This window comes from Mytilus galloprovincialis, chromosome 12 (assembly GCF_965363235.1).
Source record: "Mytilus galloprovincialis chromosome 12, xbMytGall1.hap1.1, whole genome shotgun sequence".
In the NCBI taxonomy this organism is placed as follows: Eukaryota; Metazoa; Mollusca; class Bivalvia; order Mytilida; family Mytilidae; genus Mytilus; species Mytilus galloprovincialis.
The window spans coordinates 55,488,864-55,510,140 of record NC_134849.1 but is presented as its reverse complement, the minus strand read 5'-3'; the positions used below and the strand labels follow the sequence as shown (position 1 = coordinate 55,510,140).

The window sequence follows — 21,277 nt, the reverse complement described above, 5'->3', positions numbered from 1 at the left end:
GCAAATTGTATATTTGTATTTTATTTGTTTTAAGCTCACGATCGTATATACCTTCATTCTAAAAATAAACCTTGTTTTATTATATTTCTTTAGAAATAATTATGACCACTTCGTTAACTAAATAGTCAATTAATTTTTTATTCACAAAAAGAAGTTCAATATATAGGATAGCATTTGTCTAGATTTAAACTTATACTACCTCATCCTGTTCATGTAGTTCTACTATATATTGAATGTTATAATGATAATATCAAGGTTAAATCAGTGATTTTGATGAATGAACCAATAATTAAAGGACATTGTTCACACATTTTGTTCATGTATTCTTTCTAAACTTTAGTCACATGTCATTCTAAATATTAACCCTGCAATATCAGATTTCTTTAAAAAGAATACACATGACGGCTTTGTTATTTTAAATATGTGTCTGCGCCTTTTCTGTTTGCATCGGAAAAGTTACTATATTGGTTATCTTATGTAAATCACTAACAACTTGTTAACGTTTTATATGTTAAATCATCTTTTAGCAATTTCGTCGGCTTAACAAAAATCAGATTTGTTTTTACAAAGGGTTGCAACACCACTACTAACTGTGTATTAACATAAACCGCGACTACGAAACCCATGTGAAATATAATCGGTCTAATAGCGATTGATTTTCATCAATTATATTCATAGACATATTATAATATGTCAGAAAGTCATAAAGGGACTTTATGTCGACTACGAAATACTTACACGGTAAAATAATAGAAATGTACATTTAACATTTTCTGTGAAGACCTTCATATATGTCAATAAAATAGGAAACTAAGACAAGGAAAATCTTTTACATTTGTTAACTATGGTTCTGATCAACATATTTATGTGAATATAATGTCACCAAGGGATATACTGACGACTGCGACATAAGTTCAAGGTAAACTTATATATAACTGTTCCACGTCAGGAGTATGCCAGTTATTATCCATTCGCTTGGTGTGTATGAACTTTCGGTTTGATAACAGAATGTCCGTTTTGAATTTTCCTTGGAGCTCGGTATTTTTGTTTCAACTGCATTTAAAAAATCCACTTTGAAACGGCACTCACATGTTTTCCTGTTAAATATTTTATTCCAAATGCAGTGCAAAAAAAATCACGATTATTTGCAATGCCAAAATATAAGCAACAACATAATAAAAGACCATATACATAGATTCTATGTGGTCGAGTGGTCTCGCGCGTCATGCATAGTGCAAGACGATTTGGTACTACGATATCTCAGTAGCATGAGTTCGATTCCTGACCAGTTGAAATCATTCCTTCGTAAATTTGACGGACGCCATCACGCGTTGGTTGACCGTTATTTAAAATCCGTTTCATAGATGACAGCGGACTTGTTTCTAATGTCGCACCTACAATCCCGTTCACTTTTCACGAATGTGACCTACAGAATTAGACTTATTACCGGGTTTGTACTAACATGATCATCGAATGCCATATGTCGAGCATGATCTATTTACCGTCTCGGAGCAACTGAAATCCCCCATTGTTTTGGTTGGGTTCGCTTTGCTTAGTCTTTAGTTTTCTAAGTTGCGTTTTATGTACTATTGTTTGTCTGTTTGCCTTTTCTTTTTTAGCCATGTCGTTGTCAATTTTATTTTAACTTGTGTTGGCGTCCGTCATTTATACGAAGGGATGATTTCTCTGTGCTTCGTTGTTACATTTGTTTGATTTGACAAATATTAAGATGATAACACAATGTTGACTGCTGTACCCCTATTTTTGACATTTTACCCTATTGTGACTGTTTGTCTGATTCATGCATCGTTGTAAGTATAGTCGAATTTGATGCGAGTGTCATACAAGTGAGAGGTTAAACTAGCTGTAAAACCAGGTTCAATCCACTATTTTCTACATAAGAAAACGCCTGAGTGTACGAAGTCAGGAATATGACAGTTGCCCATTCATTTGAAGTGTTTTAGCTTTTGATATAGACATTTGATTAGGGACTTTCCTTTTTGAATTTTCAGTTCAGTATTTATGTGATTTGACTTTTCAATGATTGTAAGCGGTCCAAGGCATGTTTTAGCGGTGTTCAGATTCCTGTATGTAAAGTTGTCACGGAACTAGTAAAAGAGGGACAAAGGATACCAGAGGGACAGTCAAACTTATAAATCGAAAATAAACTGACAACGACATGGCTAAAAATGAAAAGGACAAACAGACAAACAATTAACTAGGGGCCTTATAAAGCTTGTTTGCATAATCAACAATGAATACGTATGAATAATAAAAAAATATGGCAAAATATGGTCTTGACTATTCGCAAGTTCAACTATGCAGGTCTGCATGTATTCAAGATATGTTTATAAGCATGTTCAATCATGCATGAGTAACGACATTTAACATATGTATTGTTAAGATTTCATAAAGTGTGATTCACAAACAAAATACATAAAAAAGACAACATACATGTTTCCTCACGATTATCAATGTATAGTGTTGAAAAATATCGTTCTTGAATTCTTGATGAATGTTTTAACTTGTGCAATACATATACACGTCGGCGTACAACATAATTAATTTGTATACTCATCAAATTTTATCAAATAAGTTAAATCCTATTTATAATAAGAAAATTTAGACATATTCATCATCCGATATCGCACATTTTTGCTGAAGCAGCACTGTGCTTAAATTTTAATGGAACACAGATCATATGATGATATCGGTAACGGAGAGGATTCCGGAAAAGTTATGTACAAAAAAGGAAAGAAAGACAAGATCTGTATGTGCATTTGTTATATACATTTGTGAAATTAATTATACTACAGATACTTATATTATGAGTTATATCTTACAACATAGTGTTTCCCTAGACTATTTTGTAAACTAACATCAGTAATTAATAAGGTATAAGCTGTAGACTTAGTATTTTTTTACAGCAAATATGCAATAAAGATTTTGTTACTTTAAAAAAAAACTGAATACGCCCGAAACCTAAAAAGGTGAAAATTGTACTAGAAAGGGCAAAAATTCCGACAAAGTGTCCGCTAGATAATAATGCATATTTAACATATTAGTAGATCTTCCCTTGCAGATATTTTTTGTGATTAAAGTGTCCTTCTAACTTATATAGTTCTCAAAATAGTAGACAAAACAAAAAAAATAAAAAAATAAAATAAAATTGCCCAGATGATATACAAAATAAATGACCAGAATGATGATATACAATTATAAAAAAAATCATTCACGCAGTTTCCGGAATCGCAAATAACATTATTAATCGAAACGAAGGAGGAAAGTCGATATCCATGGATAGGAAGATTCAAATAGATTACGTTTTGATTATTTTTGTGTTTATTAAAATAAACATCCTTTTGTAGAGTACACATCAGTATTTACATAAAAATTTTCATTCAAATGTGTTAAACATTTCTTGAAATTTACAAAATTAAAGTAGGTGATTTTTTTATCTTCAGATGGTTCATAATTACATTCAATGAACAATCGAGAAAGGCTTGGAAAAAATCAACGTGTACACTCTTCTTTAAAAATACAGGTTTATTTTGTTTTGTTTGCGACGGCTGGTCGTCGCTCAGAGAAACACATGTTTAGTAAGCATACATTGGAAGAGATGAAATACTAAATGGAATTAAATAAAACATCTTTGTTATCATCATGTTATAAATATATAGACCTGGACAACTGTATATAATTAATATTAAAGAAATAAATATTACATGCGTAACTATAGACGAAGTCAAATCGGAAGTAACAAGATTACAAATAAGCAGAACAAGAAGCGCAATGATTATTTATTAGGAGTTTATAGTTGCCAACAATGACGTGTTATCTTTCATGCAAGTGAACTATGTTCAGATTTCTGTCACTGTCTGTGCTGTAACTTCGTTTAGCATATTCAACTTATAATGACTCAAAAGATACTGATAGAAACATTTTACACCATGTGAATATTTTTGCAATATGTCCAACATGTCCAAAGGGTTATATAAACATATAAAGTGTGTACAAGTGTGATGTGATGAAAAATGGCGCAACAGATCAGCTTAGTTTTCAACTGAAAAATAAAGAAAATCATTATTGATCAGAATTGTTGTTATAAATGAGTAAACTCCCATCAAACAAATGAATGTTTATTAACAGCCAATTTAATCATGATTTATTACAACAATCTTATTGATTAGTATTAGATTGGGAAATTTGGTAAGATAATTGAACAAGAACTAATCAGAGGTCATAGCAAAGTTCAAGTATTTTACTTTCTTTGATCTACTTATAATGGCAGGCAATGTCATCAATTATGCCATTCTCAGAATTGTTTTTGGCACTACCAATACTCATCAGTAGTGCTAATCTAAAAATATATATCGAGAATAAACCATAAATATATATTTTAGCACAACAATGTTAAATCTGTAAAAATGCGGACGAACATTTTTGTTCTTCCCTGCTTCCGCAATTTTGCAGATTCAACATTGTAGTTCTGATATTTAGAGTAATTTTGAATATAATGTGTGCTTTCAGCCGTGTATCACTGGTAATCCAATTGATGGATCTGAAGTAGAATTGCCAGTTGTTTAGACGTACTCATATATTTATATATATATCTCTTTATTTTCGTAAACCAATAGAACTTTAAAGCGCTTTTAAAAAAAACCAACCCAAAAACTATGATAAATGCAAATAATTCCTGCTTGGAGAAAACCTAAGTATTTCGAATATTTTTAAACAAAGTTATAAACAGTGAATTAACGGAATGTCTACTGGGCGAAGGAAACCTCCGAAAACGAAATATTCAATATCTGACGCTATACAGAGTTGAATTAAATTTTGTTCGTAAATTTTGTATTCATTAGTTCCATCAGTGGCAAATTATTCAAAGACTTACTGATTTAATGTTTGTATCAGAGAGTATTTTAATTTAAGTGTGTCAGGTTATATTTATAAGTTTGACTTTCTGGACGACATACTAGTCACTTAGGCGATATGAAGATATTATTGCCATCCGGAAGTCCGTACAGTTTTTAGATTGTAAGATTTTATTGTTGATTTGGAGTTCTTTGATATATGAAAGTAACTACCAATTTTGTTGCTTAATTCATAGATATAAGAAGATGTGGTACGAGTGCAAATGAAACAACTCTCCATTCAAGTCACACATTTTTGACAACGATTTTACGTTGACTGCATTCTCTTTTAATCAACATCTCATTTTATTCATATTTACAAAATATTAACATTTAAAAGCAAGCAAAAATATTGACGATTTGTATAATATAATTTTTATATTCATTATCAATACACACAAACATGAATAAATGAAGATAGTACAGCAATACAATGATTCAAATCGAGTGTGAGAAAATTGTTTTACGATCGCTGTCGTTTATTTCCCGGACAATTTGGACAAAGTTCATTAAGTGCTTTTTTGGCTGCTTAGTAGTCAGTTTTTTTTTGTTTGAAAACTATTGCTAGTCTGTTTGTCCTGTTTAAAACAAAGCATTGGCTGCCAATTCATAAATGTGAATTTTTACTGCTTAATATATCTAAATTTTATTAATACTTTTGTCAGTTCGGTTACTACACAATTTTCTTTGGACCAAACACCATTCTGGTTTATCTCATTTAACAAATATGACAGGTTAACATATATCTATTTGAGTTTGAAACTTATTATCTCGGGACAATACAAACGGGACACTCTGATAGAATCAAACTTAAACCGTAAATGTAAAACACCCTTCCAGTTCTCAGTACTTAAAACCTTTAACCATAGTACGTATCCATAACTTAGTATTCTTATACTTACGATCGCGAAGACGTTGGGCGAGTCTCTCAAGGAAGAATCGTTTTGCAACTGAAAGAAATAAAATCATTACAAAAGAGAAATTCAGTTTTACAAATTTGTTTTAATAAGTCGAAGAGAAGAGGGTTCGAAACTACAGAAAGAGCAACATGAACACCGGCAGAAAATAGGAGCGACATCAGGTGCTCTGAGAGAATTGGCAGATTCTGCTCAACAACATCACTTAACTTAATGCAAAGTAATGTGTATTCAATTTTCCACCAACATTTTTATTTAAGATAAAAATTCAGCCATGTAAAGGATACTTACTTCTAGTTAATCTACTAGTGATATAAAAACAGTGTTCGTGATGACAAAAATTCAATTGGTCCACATTGTAAATAATAATACAAAAGAAAAATGTATAAAGGAAATTCATGGACATATATAAAAAATTGATACGATTTTTTCAAACAACTGAAAAAATAAAAGGGTACCTCCATGAATAACTGTCTTGAAAATCAAATACGAAACTTCTTGTAATGACCCCAAATATATCGTAATGTTGTTCGTTGTTAAAAAATAACAGCAATGAATGCACAACAAAAATGATTTAGTTTTTTTCATTATTCAGTAGGAATTATGTCTGGTATTCCACATTCTGATAAAAGTGTTAAGTAAAATAATTGTTTGTGCATATGTCAAGGAAAACGCTGTACTTTGTATAAGACTAGTATTATTACGATTTCACGTATGCTCGAATCAGTGCCTCATGTTTCAAATTGTGAAGCTGGAATTTTTTAAATCAAATTCACAATAAACTGACTATAACTTTAAATCCTGCATTTTGAAAATTATTTTCCAATTATTATATAAAACGATGTTTAAACTTTTTAATGATTACAAAATTGTTATTTCAAGGTAGATTAATACTTACATTCATTTACTCTTTCTACAGAGACTGTGCCTGTTTGTGGATAGGGATATCTGACCTTTACTGTAATGTGACAAATAAGCAAAATTATACGTTAACACTTTTTCGAATATGAGTGTGATTTCTACTCGCAATAACAATAAACAAAAATGTTTACAAACTGAATATACTTGATTATGAAAAATCAATATTAAAATACTATCTGCATTGCTTCCTAAATTTTAAGGAATTTGACAATTAACTTCTCTTGAGAAAGATTTGGATGTAAGCAGTTGGTAATTTGACAATTGTTAACATTGTTTATGGTAATATGTTAGTAGTTTTAATTTCTACAGAAACAGTGTCCGTTTTTTGGTGTCCACTTCTCTGACAAAGTGCTCAATACTTTATACACCGACAGATTACTCTTCATTCCAAAATTTCTCCTCTGTCTGATATTACTGAACGTGGAGTTGTCTGTAACGATGCCAATGTGCCCTTTGGATATAACTTAACAATTATGTTATCGTATGTTGTATGTAGTTTGATGCCAAAAGTGATTACTATGATGAAAAAAGGTCGCAAGACAGTGTTAGCAAACCCCTAATTATCAATGACAAAGGAAGGTTTAAGTACACATGCATTTTAAAATAATTTCACAATAATTACTTACTAATGAAAGCCAGGCGTTACTTTGTTAACAAATCCAAAACAAATAACTACACACTAAAATAAAATCAAACTTACACTCGTGCACTTTTTCTGCCGATACAGTGCCTGTTTGTGGGTAAATATATCTCTTAAGTACTGTAATAAAAAAGGTAACTGTTGTTCTAAATATAAAGGTAAAAAAGTCGAAGTAAAAAGAAATATACTTATCGGCGAATATGTAAAAGAGGGATTTCAAAATGGTTGATTTTGATAGCTATTTTACAGGACTGAAAGCTTCATGAGTTTCCAAATTAACAACAACCAATTTGCCTAACTAGAAAATTATTCCTACCAAACATTTCAATAAATTCTTGATTAAAGTTTTACTAGACTTTAAACTGAATTTAGATAAATTGATGTAAAATAACTAATAAAAATTCGGAAAAACACAGGAATTTTATTCGCAGGTAATTTCACGTCGGATGAACACACCGGGGGCGGGGTGGGGGGGGGGGGGGGGGGGGGTACGGAGGGTGGTGTTGGAGGGGGGCGGGCGTGGTGGTGGTGGGATGGGGTTAACGGTATTTAAAGATAATTTTTCAAATATCAGAAAACATATACAATTGTAGTTTGTGGAAATAATCTGTGTTTTAACGTTGTTTTCTATCAGTTTCATAAGAATGGAGATACCAACATTGTATTTTAAGCGCCGACGGCATCATTTGGTGATCTAGTGGTCGCAAATACCTGTTTACTGGCTCCGCTTACGAATTAATTTGCGATTATCAAATTTACAATTGATGCCATCGGAGCTTAAAATATAATACAGTTATCTCCTAAATCTTGCATTTTGAAATATGTTCACCAAATATTAAAGTAAATGATGAATACACATTCTAATGATAGCATACATGTCTATTTTAACTGCAGATTAACACCTACGTTCATTTACTCTTTCTACAGAGACTGTGCCTGTTTGTGGATAGGCATACCTGTCCACTACTGCAATGTAAAAATAGGCAAAATTATACCTTGGCATTATTTCTAATTTGATTATGATTTTTACTATCAATAACAAGAACATTAAATGATTACTATCTGACTATCAAAATTGCTGCCTGAATGTTTACGGACTTTGACAATTACCTTCTTTTGAGAAAGATTTTGATGTAATAAGTTGGTAATTTGACATCATTGTTTGTGGTAATATGTAAGTTGTTTCAATTTCTAAAGAAACATTGTCAATTTGTGGTTATTCACTTTTCTGCCACCCTGCATAACGACAATATAAAGACAATATATACCCACAGGTTATTGTTCATTTCAAAATTTCTCCTGTGACCGGTATTACTCAACATGTCCGTTATATCAAGTGATAGGTTATATATCAAAAGTAGATTGACGATGTCTAACTTGTCAATGTTTCATTTGTTCCGCTTTCTGCACTTGATAGATTCATTATTGTTTTTCTTTTTTAATTTAGTCATGACAATCCTTGATTATAAAACAAATCAATATCATAACAATGTATGCATTGCGGTCTAAATTACCTAAGGACTCTGACAATAACCTAATTTTGATGTACAGGATAAATATTTTTACAGTTATCAAATTTGTTTGTGTTAATATAAAAATGGTATTTTTAACAAAAATAGTGTGTAACATTTTTTCGTTGTGTTTCCGTTGTGTCGTTTGTTTTCTCCTATTTTTGAGTGTGAATTCACATTACTATAAGACGTGTCACGGTACTTTTCTATCCCAAATTCATGTATTTGGTTTTGATGTTATATTGGTTATTCTCATCGGATTTTGTTTATGTTTAGTCCGTTGCTGTGTGTGTTACATTTTTATGTTGTGTCATTGTTCTCCTCTAATATTTAATGCGTTTCCCTCAGTTTTAGTTTGTTACCCCAATTTTGTTTATTGTCCATAGATTTATGAGTTTTGAACAGCGCAATACTACTGTTGCCTTTATTTGTCTATGTGTGGATATGCACTTCACTGGCCAAGAGCTAAATTACAAACACCGACCAGTTACTCTTCCTCCCAATGCAATTTGTTTGTTGACAAGTATTTTGAAAGGTAAGATTTCACGTTCCTTCCGGTCAGTAACTAAGAAAGCCATCATTTTATTTCCAAATTTTTTGGGTATATAATGTCTAAAATAATAAGCAAGAAAATCATTTTTGTGCCTCAAAAATCTTTTTTTTTGTCAATATTGGAACCATTTAAAAGCGTACGAAAAGTATAAACTTTTCCTCTGACTGGTATTACTGAAAATAGACGATTGATTCATAATTGATTTTTGATTTATATTAGTCCTGGTTTTAACGGTACTATGAAACATCTTTTATTTGAAAAGGCAAAATGAAACAGAAATTAACAAATATAGGTATCTGAACGGCCTTCAAAAATGAGCAACACCCCTACCGTATAGTCACCTATGAAAGGCCCCGAAATGAAATATGTAGAACAAGTCAAAAGAGAAAACTAACGGCATAATTGATGTAAAAAATAATGTTGGAAAAACAAATACGATACACAGAAAACAAACGACACCCACCGAATAACAGGCTACAACCTAGGACAGCGATTAAATTTCTTAACTGGGAAGTATGGAGTTATCTGGTACATTACAGATACAGCCTTCACCAATTTTAAGCTACATTTTATGTTATAATAAACTCATCATAGATACCAGGACTAAAATTTTATATTTACGCCAGACGCGCGTTTCGTCTACAAAAGACTCATCAATGACGCTCGAATAAAAAAAAAATTAAAAGGCCAAATAGAGTACGAAGTTGAAGAGCATTTAGGAGCATATGTTGTGTTTTAGATTTGAATTTCTTAGGTTTTTCTTATGTTGCGTTTGAACAATTTTCACATTGTATAAAACGTGAATATAATTGCGACGTATAAATCCCAATTTTTAAAATGTATCAACCGTGATTATATGTAGCGAAGCGAAAAGTGTTTACTATGATAGAAAAGGTCGCGGGAACATATCATTTATCAATGATAAAGAATGTTTATAGTATAAATGAATTTCACAATAAATACTTACTAAAGAAGACCAAATCTATAACAAATAAGTACAACATAGACTGAAACAAAACTTACATTCGTGTACTTTTTCTGCAGAAACCGTGCCTGTTTGTGGGTAAATATACCGTTTATTTACTGCAATAAGAGAATCAAAGATTATGAATGAACTTAATAATCATCAATTATATCATGCAACAAAGTTAATATTTCAGACTCAATATAACATATATGATATACGTTGACAGGTTTGGCATGTGAAGCAGGACATACATACTATATGGAGGTATCATGTTTACTCCTTTTACAGTTGATGCATTGGCTATTGAAACGTAAATGAACATCATTTTGAATTAAATATAAATATATGTATATACAAAAATATGAAAATAACATTGTTGGGGTAATATTTGGACGAATTATAAATATGAAATATATAGGTTTAATTCGTCTCAAACATAGGCCAACAATAATTTATCTTCAAATTTGAGCTAGAAACTTTTGTTCTTCCCGCAGCTGGACTCGGACCCTAGCTTCAGTGACAACATGGCAACACTCCCTGAACAGTGTCCATACCCTTAGACCACTCGACCACATAGGCTACATACAAATATAGCTTTCGTTGGTCAATGTTATGCCTTGCCTCGTCAGCTTTGTCCTAGATAACGGTTGTACCTTTTGAACTGTTTGAACCTTTTATCTCCGGATTTACTATCTTAAACAGATTAAGGTGTCTCATGATTAATTTTGTTAATAAACGCGCAACATCCCTTTTGCTTAGGTGTTGTGAGGAGATCTCAAATTTCGAATGAGATTTATTTCCAAATTTTTGGGGTACATAATTTCTCAAAAAATAAAAAAAAGATAATGATAGCAGAAAAGACATTATGAAATAGCTGTCCTGCCTCATCAATGTCATAATTATTTACTCTGTTCTTATTACATAATATTTGAAGTCCTGCAAGAAACATGATTCAAAGATTTTGCATAAAATTTTCTAAAGTTCTACATCTTGTTATTACCTTTACAATGATTACCTTATTTAAGATATATATTTATTGATTGTGGTAAGACAAAAAGCTGCATTTTTTTTTGTAGTACTGTAAATTCATACAATTTTTCGAAGTAACGACAGCATATGGTTTGCAAAAATGAGAATTGGCATTTTAAGTTTAGTATATCAATTTCCGTATATTATTTTTCTTGAAATCGCTATTGAACATCTCGTAGCTATTCCAATTGATGGAAAATAACAATCAAAGCCAACTTTGAAGTTTTTTTTACACATTTATCAATTTTAAATGAAGATTAATACTTACATTCGTTCAATCTTTCTACAGAGACTGTGCCTGTTTGTGGATAGGGATATCTGACCTTTACTGTAAAGTGAAAAATAGTCAAAATTATATCTTGAAACTTGTACTACCGTGATTCTGATTTCTACTCGCAGTAACACGACACAAAAATGTGTACTATCTGACTATTCTTGTTTATGAAAAAAAATTATAAGTTCTGTATGCATTTCCGTTTGATAAAAAAACTTTCCGTTTTGGTTATTTTATAGATTTTTTTGTTTAATTCTACTTTTTTGTTAGAACTTTGAAAATAACAAATTACACACAAAAAAAAGATTTTGATATACTAAGGTTGTAGTGTCGCAATTATAAACAATGCAATTTGTGGGTGTACATTTGTATATAGGTTTTAATTTCTACATATGCCATGTCCGTTTTTGGAGAATGGACTTCTGTGTCCAACTGCAAATTGACAATATAAATAAAGTATTCATCGACACCTTACTCGTCGTCATTTTATGTTTCTGATCAGACTAGTATTACACAATACTCTTTATTGGAATGAAATACAAGGTTAAATATCTTAATTGCTACACAAACTGTTTATACGTCTCTAGCACAGTGCTACATTATAATATAAAGACATTTAAAACCGACACGTTACTCTTCATTCTAATGCAATTTGTTTGTAACGATAATTTTTATTTGGATGTTGACAACTATATTTAATGGGGAGGAATCCACGTTCTACCAGCCTCTAACAAAGAAAGAGTGAATCTAAGAACGACGCTATAATCCCATTAGTCATTTTAAAATGAATCAACACTTAGTTTATCATATGTTGCAATGCCAAAAAGCGTAAACATTGATGAAAAAGTTCGAAGTGTAACAAATCTCATTTATCAATAATAAAAAAGTTTATAGTATTAATACATTTTACAATAGTTCCACAATAATTACCTACTAAATAAGTTCAAGAGTAAATATTTTAGCAAATCTATAACAATTAATTGCAATTTAAAATTAAAAAAAAACTTACATTCGTGCACTTTCTCTGCAGAAACCGTGCCTGTTTGTGGGTATACATACCGTTTATTTACTGTAATGAGACAATAAAAGATTATGAATACACTTAATTATCATCGATTATATCATGCAATAAAGTTTATAATCGTCACTTGATATAACAAACATTATAATTTTTGACGGGTGTGGCATGCTGCGCAGAATATATATATACTCTGTCGAGGTATTGTGCTAAGTAAGTTTGAAGTTGATCCATTTGTAAAGCTATACAGAATACTTAAAGAATTCAAACGCTCAGAGAGGGAAATAATGACGTGCATCCGTCGATAAAACGTTTTCAATTCAAAATCATGCAATATAAACTCTAAATTCCCAAAAATAATGTTTTAAAGTGTTTTAATAAAATATTACATACACGATAAGATTGTTTTTTTAAGCAAATTACAAAATCCTTCACTAATGCAGAAAAAATCAGGGTGGGGTTTTCACAATATAGTTTTTACAAAAAATAGTCAAACAAACACAAACAGTAATAATGTGGCATTCCCGTATTAAGGTGTATATCACTTTCGCCAACGGCTCAGAGAATTTAAATTCTAAGCATGAGATGTCACATTATATACCCTGCGTGAGACTTGAATAACATATAGTATAATGTTTTGGTTTACGCCTCAAAATGCAAACAAAAGCGACACAAAAATATGAGGTAAAGAAGCACAATAATTATTATCAATAGATATATTAGACACCCGATAATTCTACAATATTAGGATGAACAGTGGAGTCTTATTTTGCTTTATTGATATTCATACCGATGGAAAAGTTATTTGTGGAATCTTAGTTCATGTAGTTAAGTATTTGAAATATATGGAACTGCGCATTGTACACCCCAAATAACACTCATCTAGCTGTTGTTGTTAGCACTGCACTCTTTGAACTACACTTGTTTTTCTAGATTGAGTCTCTTCAACCTAGACCAGAGCTTTATTATGATTAACGTAATAAATAGTCAGGCGATTGCGATATCTTTAGTGATATCAGAAGATCTCAAATGACGACTTAAAAGACAATCTTGCTTACTTTTCTTAAACATTCTATTCTTCGCAATTATAACTGCACACCATATTTAAATTGTACAATGTTAATTAAGATTAACCTTCGTTATAAAAATGCATTTCGTAGTTATAAGCTAAAGAATGTACTGGTATGCATATGTCAAGGAAGCAAGATGTTATTTTGTGTAATGCAAATAACACCCGGATCTGCGCCTGCTCAAATCAACATATAAAGTTGGCAAGTTTCTGTTGTATTCAATTCTCAAGAAATTGACATTTATAGATAAATCTTGCATTCTGAAAATTATTTCACAAATATTGTTTTCCATGAATAAATGAACGATGCGAAAATATATAAATGATTGCACAATAATCAATTTTAACTGAAGATTTATACTTACGTTCATTTACTCTTTCTACAGAGACTGTGCCTGTTTGTGGATAGGCATATCTGTCCACCACTGTAATGTGAAAACTAGTCAAAATTATATCTTGAAACTTGTACTTCCGTGATTCTGATTTCTACTCGAAGTAACACGACACGAAAATGTGTACTGTCTGACTATTCTTGTTTTAAAAAAATAATTCATAAGTTCTTTTTGCATTGCCATTTGATAAGGAAACTTTCCGTTTTGAGATATTTTTGTGGATTTTGTGTTTTTTTTTTTATTTTACTTCTTTTTTTTAAATAACCCCTTTCTAATTTAATGTTGATATAATAAGTAGGTGGTGTCACAATTATTAACTTTCAAATTTGTTTGTGTGTAAATATGAAAAGGGATTTTAATTTTTACATAGGGCATGTCCGTTTTTGGAAATGCACTTCTGTGTCCAATAGCAATTTTACAATGTAATGTAATAATTCACCAACACGTCACTCGTCATGTTGTGTTTCTGTTCTGAATAATATTACAGGAAATATTCTGTATTGGAATGAAAATATAGGTTTAGTATATTTTTTATTCTACTTTTTTTGTAAGAACCTGGAAAATAACAAATAACAAAAAAGATATTGATATACTAAGGTTGTAGTGTATCAATTATAAACAAGGAATTTTGTGTGTGTACATTTGTAAATAGGTTTTAATTTCTACATATGCCATGTCCGGTTTTTGAGAATGCACTTCTTTGTCCAACAGCAAATTGACAATATAAATAAATTATTCCTCGACACGTTACTTGTCGTCATTTTATGTTTCTGATCAGACTAGTATTACAAAATGTTCTCTTTTGGAATGAAATAATTGATTAGATATCAATAGAAGATGTCTACCTAGTCGCGTTTTTGTTTGTTTCTCTTTCTGAAGTTGATAATATTTTTTAGTTCTTTATTTGACCTGTTGATAACTTGTACAATGAGTTTGATCTGCTCAATGAACATATACATATCTTAATCTTGTGCTAGAATTTAAAATCCAATATTACGACTTCATATGACATATTATTCCTAAATATTTGAATCGAGAAAGTGGCAATCTATATTTGTCCTTCTACGACTAATATGTCTGCTTAAAAGTAAAACAATCATCTTTCACATGACGAAAATAGAAGAGTATTATTTCCATAAGTGTTTAGTATCTGAAGTATTAACCAGAAGGAAGGTTGTTAAATAAACGTGTAATAAAATTGAGAATGGAAATGGGGAATGTGTCAAAGAGACAACAACCCGACCAAATAAACAAAACAACAGCAGAGGATCACCAACAGGTCTTCAATGTAGCGAGTGTAAGCATACTATAGGCATAAACTATTTACGAAGATACAAGAAAGAATGGAGTTATCTGGTATCTGGTATACAGAACGCCTTGACCAGTATTTGGTTTAAATATCTATCATGTTTTTTTTTAAATATGACATTCAAGGTTTGATTTGTTTGTTCATTGCTTACGAGATATAGGAAATAAATACAAAATCTTATAACGATGACACAATCCCATGTGCCTTATGAAAATAAATCAGCTGTTATGTGTTCCTGTGCTGTGTCAAGCTATACCAATACGACAAGTGATAAATATGACGAACAAAGGACAGGGTAATAGTGTAAGCAACTCCCCATAAAAATATAAATATGATAGTGCATATGCATTTTACAATAAGTGCATCTAAGGAGAAACAAGGAGCTACTGTTTTAACAAATTGAAAAAAAAAAAATAAAAATACAAACTACAAACTGAAAAAAAATTTAAACTTACATTCGTGCACTTTTTCTGCCGAAACTGTGCCTGTTTGAGGGTAAATATACCTTCTTAGTACTGTAATAAAAATAAATGTTGTTTTAAATATATTAGAGATGGTAAAAATTGCAAAGTATAAAAAAATGTTATTATCGGCGAATATCAAAGAGGTTGATTAAAAAAGTTGACTAAGATAAGTGATTTATGACACTGAAATATTCATGGATTTTCAGATTTACAACATCTGCCTAATGTTTTAAAAATCAGAGTACAATTTCTCATGTCTTTAAAATGAATTTAGTTAATGTAAGATCACTAATAAAATTCGGAAAAACACAGAAAATGTATTTGCAGGTAATTTCAAGTCGGGTTTTATAAAATTTAAAGATCTCTTTTCAAATATACACAATAAACTTTGCAACAAATGCTTGTATTTCAAAACTGGATGGAAAGTAGATTGATAAATATCAACGACAAACTGGATCACATGTTTTTGCTTTAGAAAAATTAAACGATAAGTCAAATTGATTTGTAAAGGTTAAGACATAAACATCCTACATCCTGAGGAAATGACAGCAAGTTCTAATAAAAGAAAATTATATCAAGAATATAATCAGTATTGAAGTGAGATGAGAAAATAAACAAGAGATGAGAAAATAAACAAATCCAAAAACAAAAGATATTTATGATAAAATGTTATACGATAGTTAAGCCTGTTTACTAGATGAACACAATTTACACATCTAGTTTGAATCTATGGTTGGATAAGTTATTTAAAGATAAACAACTATCCACATATATCATTCATAAACGATTTTATATTCAAATTTTTAATAGAGAAGAAGATGAAATGTTTAAATGGAAATTGCTTCAGTCATGTTATATTATATTATAGTATATTATTGCTACAAAGCAGTCTCTGTTGAGATGAAAAATTTCGAACGATAGTTCATGTGTTTTTGTAAAACAGTAGGGAAGAAGATAATTTACCTTTTTTTTCAAAGTTAATTTTTAAAAGACTTTTTGACGGCAGTAGAACATCTTTAAACAAAACTCAATTTCGATAAACAAGATATCAGAAAAAATGTAATTTTCCTTAATTTAAAGGAATTAATATCATAGAATAATATTTATTGTCATACAAAATTATATTCTGTGTATTTTCTTGGCCAATCAGAAAGTATAACACTGGAATACCCCACTCCCTGGCGTTCTGACACTAAGGTAGACACGAAACAAGCAATATAAGGGATTTAAAACATATCTTTGTTGTTAAAAAAAGACAAAAATAACTCAATACTAACACACTTCACTATCATCAATGATATCATGCAACAAAGTTCAAAATCAAAACTCGAAATATAGTACATGATTAATGTTGACAAGGGGGGGGGGGATATATATATAACCTATCAAAGTACATTGATAGTTCAGTTTAGAATTTGTCATACGAATGATCTATCATTATTTACATGCTATATAAGTTGATCATATCTCAATTTATTTTGCATTAGAAACTGAAATGTTAGTTTAAATCTTGTATTCTCAAAATTATTTAACAACTTTAATATCAAAAGGAAGATTAATACTTACATTCATTCACTCTTTCTACAGATACTGTACCTGTTTGTGGATAGGCATATCTGTCCACCACTGTAATGTAAAAAGAGGCAAAATTATACCCTGACCTTATTTCTAATATAATTATGATCTTAACTAGCAATAACAAGAGGTCGAAATGTTTACTAACTGACTATTCTTCATTGAAAAAAATCAAAACAAAATCAAAGTATGGTTTGCATATGTCTAAAATTGTAGGACTTTGACCATAAACTAATTTTGATGTACTAAGTAGATACTTTTACAAATATACAAGTGGTTTTAAGTTCTACAAACACAGTGTCCACCTCTCTGGCCAAGTGCTACATTACAATGTAAAAACATTGAACACTGACACGTTACTCTTCATTCTAATGCATTTTTTTTTGTAACGATAACTAAATATAATGGAATTTGATGCGACTTTTTGTTGTCAATATTGAAACTATTCAAAAGCGTACAAAAAACTACAAATTTATTCTCTGACTGTTATTACTGAAAATGTCCGACATTGGAACCAAGTGATGGGTTATATATCCAATGCAGACATAAGATACCAACTGAGACGAGGTTTCATTTTATCCCATTTCTGAACATGATGGATTCATTATTGTTTTCTCTTTTATGTTAGTCCTACTTTTAACGGTACTATGACTTTGGCAATCTCCCTGAACATAGATACTATTTAAATATTAAAAACCCAATATCTAAAAGAAAGCCCAGCATTTTCATTGAACAACTTATTCCTAAATCCTGCAAATATTTGAATCGTATAGTGACTTATAGTTGTTAATTTCGGTGTCGTTTGGTCTTTTGTGAAGAATTGTCTTATTGACAATCATACCCGATCTTCTGTTTTTATATTAACTCATCAGAAGGATAAGAACAGATTTTATATAAGAAAACCACATTGTTGACGTTAAATGGTACAGTTGTCGTTTAATGAATTATTTGTCTGCTTTAAAGTAAAACAACCATCTTTTGCTAGATGAAATAGATTAGTTTCGTAAGGCTAAAGTACTGTGTCTGGTTTATGAATCAACCTTACAATTGTGAAAACAATTCTTTCATTGTATGAAGTGTGAATCTAATAACAATCCCAATTGCATTTTTGAAATGAATCAACAATTATTGTATCCTATGCTGCATGAGGCTTATATGTAGCGATGCAACAAACGTTAACTATAACGAAAAAAGGTCGAAGGAAAGTGTAATAAAATCTCAATTATCCGTAATAAAGAAAGTTTATAGCATGAATGAACTTTACAATAATTTCACAATAATTTACTACTAAGAAAGATCAAGATTTAATGTTTTCACAAATATATAAAATAATTACGATATATTTTGAAACAGAACTTACATTCGTGCACTTTTTCTGCAGAAACCGTGCCTGTTTGTGGGTAAATATACCGTTCATTTACTGTAATAAGACAATATTATATTACGAAAACACAAAACTATAATCGATTTTATCATACAACAAAGTTTATATTTGAGACAAAATATAAAATACACAAAAATGTTTCGAAGGGTGTGGCATGTTAAGCAGGAGATATACTCTATCAAGGTATTGTGTTTACTCAAATTACAGTTGATTCATTTGCAGTTGACTATTAATACATAAATGAACATCAGTTTGAATTATTTATAAATATTGTTTATATATATATAGATTCTACCACTGCATCGAGTGTGATACGATATTTATCCACTCGAGACAGTTAAATTTTAAAATTTAAAACGCGAGACTCGCCGAGCGTTTTAAATATTTGAAATTTAACTGTCGAGAGTGGATAAATATCGTATTACATGAGATTTGGTGGTAGAATCTTTTTATCTGAAGATTTTCAAACAATATGCAGGCAAACGTATTCCTTCTTTTCGAATGATCTGCAAAAAGATGTGTTCTTTCTATGTGACGTCATCAGGCATGGTAGCTTTTTTTCATGCCGTCAGAAATGTCGACGTCATAATCGGATTTTAACCAATGAAGAACTGAGATCAAACGAACCACATGTTGGTTAAATTTTTTTTATACAATGGGTGCAGAAAGAGATAAATTGACGAAGAATTAGAGAAATATATATACTATGTTTTGGAATAAGCGGGCATTTTATTTCAGATTTACTGAAGTATTTATGGAGAAACGATTAATGTACATCAGTTCAAAGTATCGGTATTGAATTGCGTTTTTGCCTGGTAAACCTTCAACAATAATAAAAACATGTCATTACAAGCAGGATACTACCTCTATTGAATGTTGCATATGATTTTTTTAAAACCAAGATTGATGTATAGCTAATATTTGTTCGGATACGTTTATGGAATCAGATCAAATTGAATTTATAAAATAGGGTAAATAAACTTACAACCAATTGCCGACTGAAACACTGAAATTGATGAAGAAAACACATTATGATTGTGCATTGATCTATACAAACACAAAAGTAATACAATTCTCATCTTCCCGTTTTTATACTTTAAGTGAAATCAGAAAAACGCATGTAACTTGAAAGATTAGTACATTCTGATTTGTTTTAAGTTGTCAGATCTACTGGAACTTTTCTATACGTTATAATCATATAAGCATAATCAGATGAACTTCAAAGTTTAAAAATTTATGATTCACATAGTGTGTAAACCAAAAAAAAGCACAACAAAAAAACAAACAATTAAACGAATAAATGAGAAAATTCGCTATTGTGTTGTCTCTTTATGCAATGGTGTCTGAAGTTTTAACATTAATTTGTGTTGCAATGAACTTACCGCTTATGCTCAAATAAACCAAACAAAGAACGATCATGTTGAAATCTAGAAATAGCAAGTTATAAACAAATTTCGCTGTATATCGGCTATATATACAGTTTTATCAGTGGAAGAACTGATAAAGGAATACCATATTTAAGTGAGTGAAATGCGCAGAAGAATATAACAAAGCCAAATAAAGTTCAAGGTTTTGTTGTTAAAGGTTAATTTTAGCTTTGCTAATAACTGATATGTATAATTTTCAACTTGAGAATGATCGAAGTAAATGAAAACAATTTCAAAGTACCTAATCTGATGATAAGAAATCCTGTTTTACACTCTTATATGGACCACACAAGAAAGTAGATTACTCTTGATTCTTGTACAAATAAACTCATCATAGATACCAGGATTAAAATTTTATATTTACGCCAGACGCGAGTTTCGTCTACAAAAGACTCATCATTGACGCTCGAATTAAAAAATGTTTAAAAGGAAAAATAGAGTTCGAAGTTGAAGAGCATTGAGGACCACAAGTTCATAAAAGTTTTGCCAAATACAGCTAAGGTAATTTATTCCTGAGGTAGAAAAGCCTTAGTTTTTCAAAAAGTCAAAGTTTTGTTAAGTTAATTTATAATTATGAACATACCAATGATAACTCAAGTCAACACAGAATGATATATTGTTTTGTTTAAATTTTTTAATTTTGTGTTGATCTACTCCTTTTTAGGGTGTTTATATCTTTGTATATACATTCACTTAAACTAACTTGTAACTGCAAGGCACCTGATTTATTACACCTAAAGTATTCCAATAGCTAGTCTTATTAGGCATACATATTATTCGTTCCTATCATGTAGATCAAGGTTAACATTGCTGATCGAATGGCGTATTACATAAACAAGATTAATGTCGACGAACGTTTGTTTTGAATAAATTTGTTTTAAGCGAGGGGGAACATAACAGCTGTAAATAAACAG

The 21,277-nt window shown here is 30.5% G+C and overlaps 1 protein-coding gene across 5 annotated transcripts; it reads right to left on the bottom strand.

Moving 5' to 3' along the window:
* Nucleotides 1–3,785: 3,785 nt before the first annotated feature.
* LOC143054288 (uncharacterized) lies at nucleotides 3,786–20,450 on the bottom strand. 5 transcript variants are annotated; one of them, XM_076227240.1, is made up of 14 exons: nucleotides 20,319–20,450; nucleotides 19,922–19,942; nucleotides 18,913–18,972; nucleotides 17,544–17,603; nucleotides 15,969–16,028; nucleotides 14,178–14,237; nucleotides 12,735–12,794; nucleotides 11,720–11,779; nucleotides 10,479–10,538; nucleotides 8,298–8,357; nucleotides 7,452–7,511; nucleotides 6,729–6,788; nucleotides 5,816–5,863; nucleotides 3,786–4,063 (listed from the first exon to the last, which is right to left on the bottom strand). In XM_076227240.1, the coding sequence occupies exons 1-14, from the start codon at nucleotides 20,353–20,355 to the stop codon at nucleotides 4,053–4,055; spliced, it is 717 nt and encodes a 238-aa protein (XP_076083355.1). In that variant the 5' UTR covers nucleotides 20,356–20,450; the 3' UTR covers nucleotides 3,786–4,052. The 5 variants fall into 5 exon arrangements, with proteins under 5 accessions (XP_076083355.1, XP_076083356.1, XP_076083357.1 ...); XM_076227241.1 differs by lacking the exon at nucleotides 8,298–8,357; XM_076227242.1 differs by lacking the exons at nucleotides 10,479–10,538; nucleotides 11,720–11,779.
* Between the last annotated feature and the right edge of the window lie 827 nt (nucleotides 20,451–21,277).

What these genes read in the sequence shown, in the direction of transcription:
- LOC143054288 (XM_076227240.1), bottom strand. Translation starts at nt 20,355, where the DNA reads ATGATCGTTCTTTGTTTGGTTTATTTGAGCATAAGCG. An exon ending in GGTTTATTTGAGCATAAGCG is followed by an intron (nt 19,943 to 20,318) that starts GTAAGTTCATTG and finishes CATCAATTTCAG; the next exon opens with TGTTTCAGTCGGCAATTGGT. An exon ending in TGTAGAAAGAGTAAATGAAT is followed by an intron (nt 5,864 to 6,728) that starts GTAAGTATTAAT and finishes TATTTCTTTCAG; the next exon opens with TTGCAAAACGATTCTTCCTT.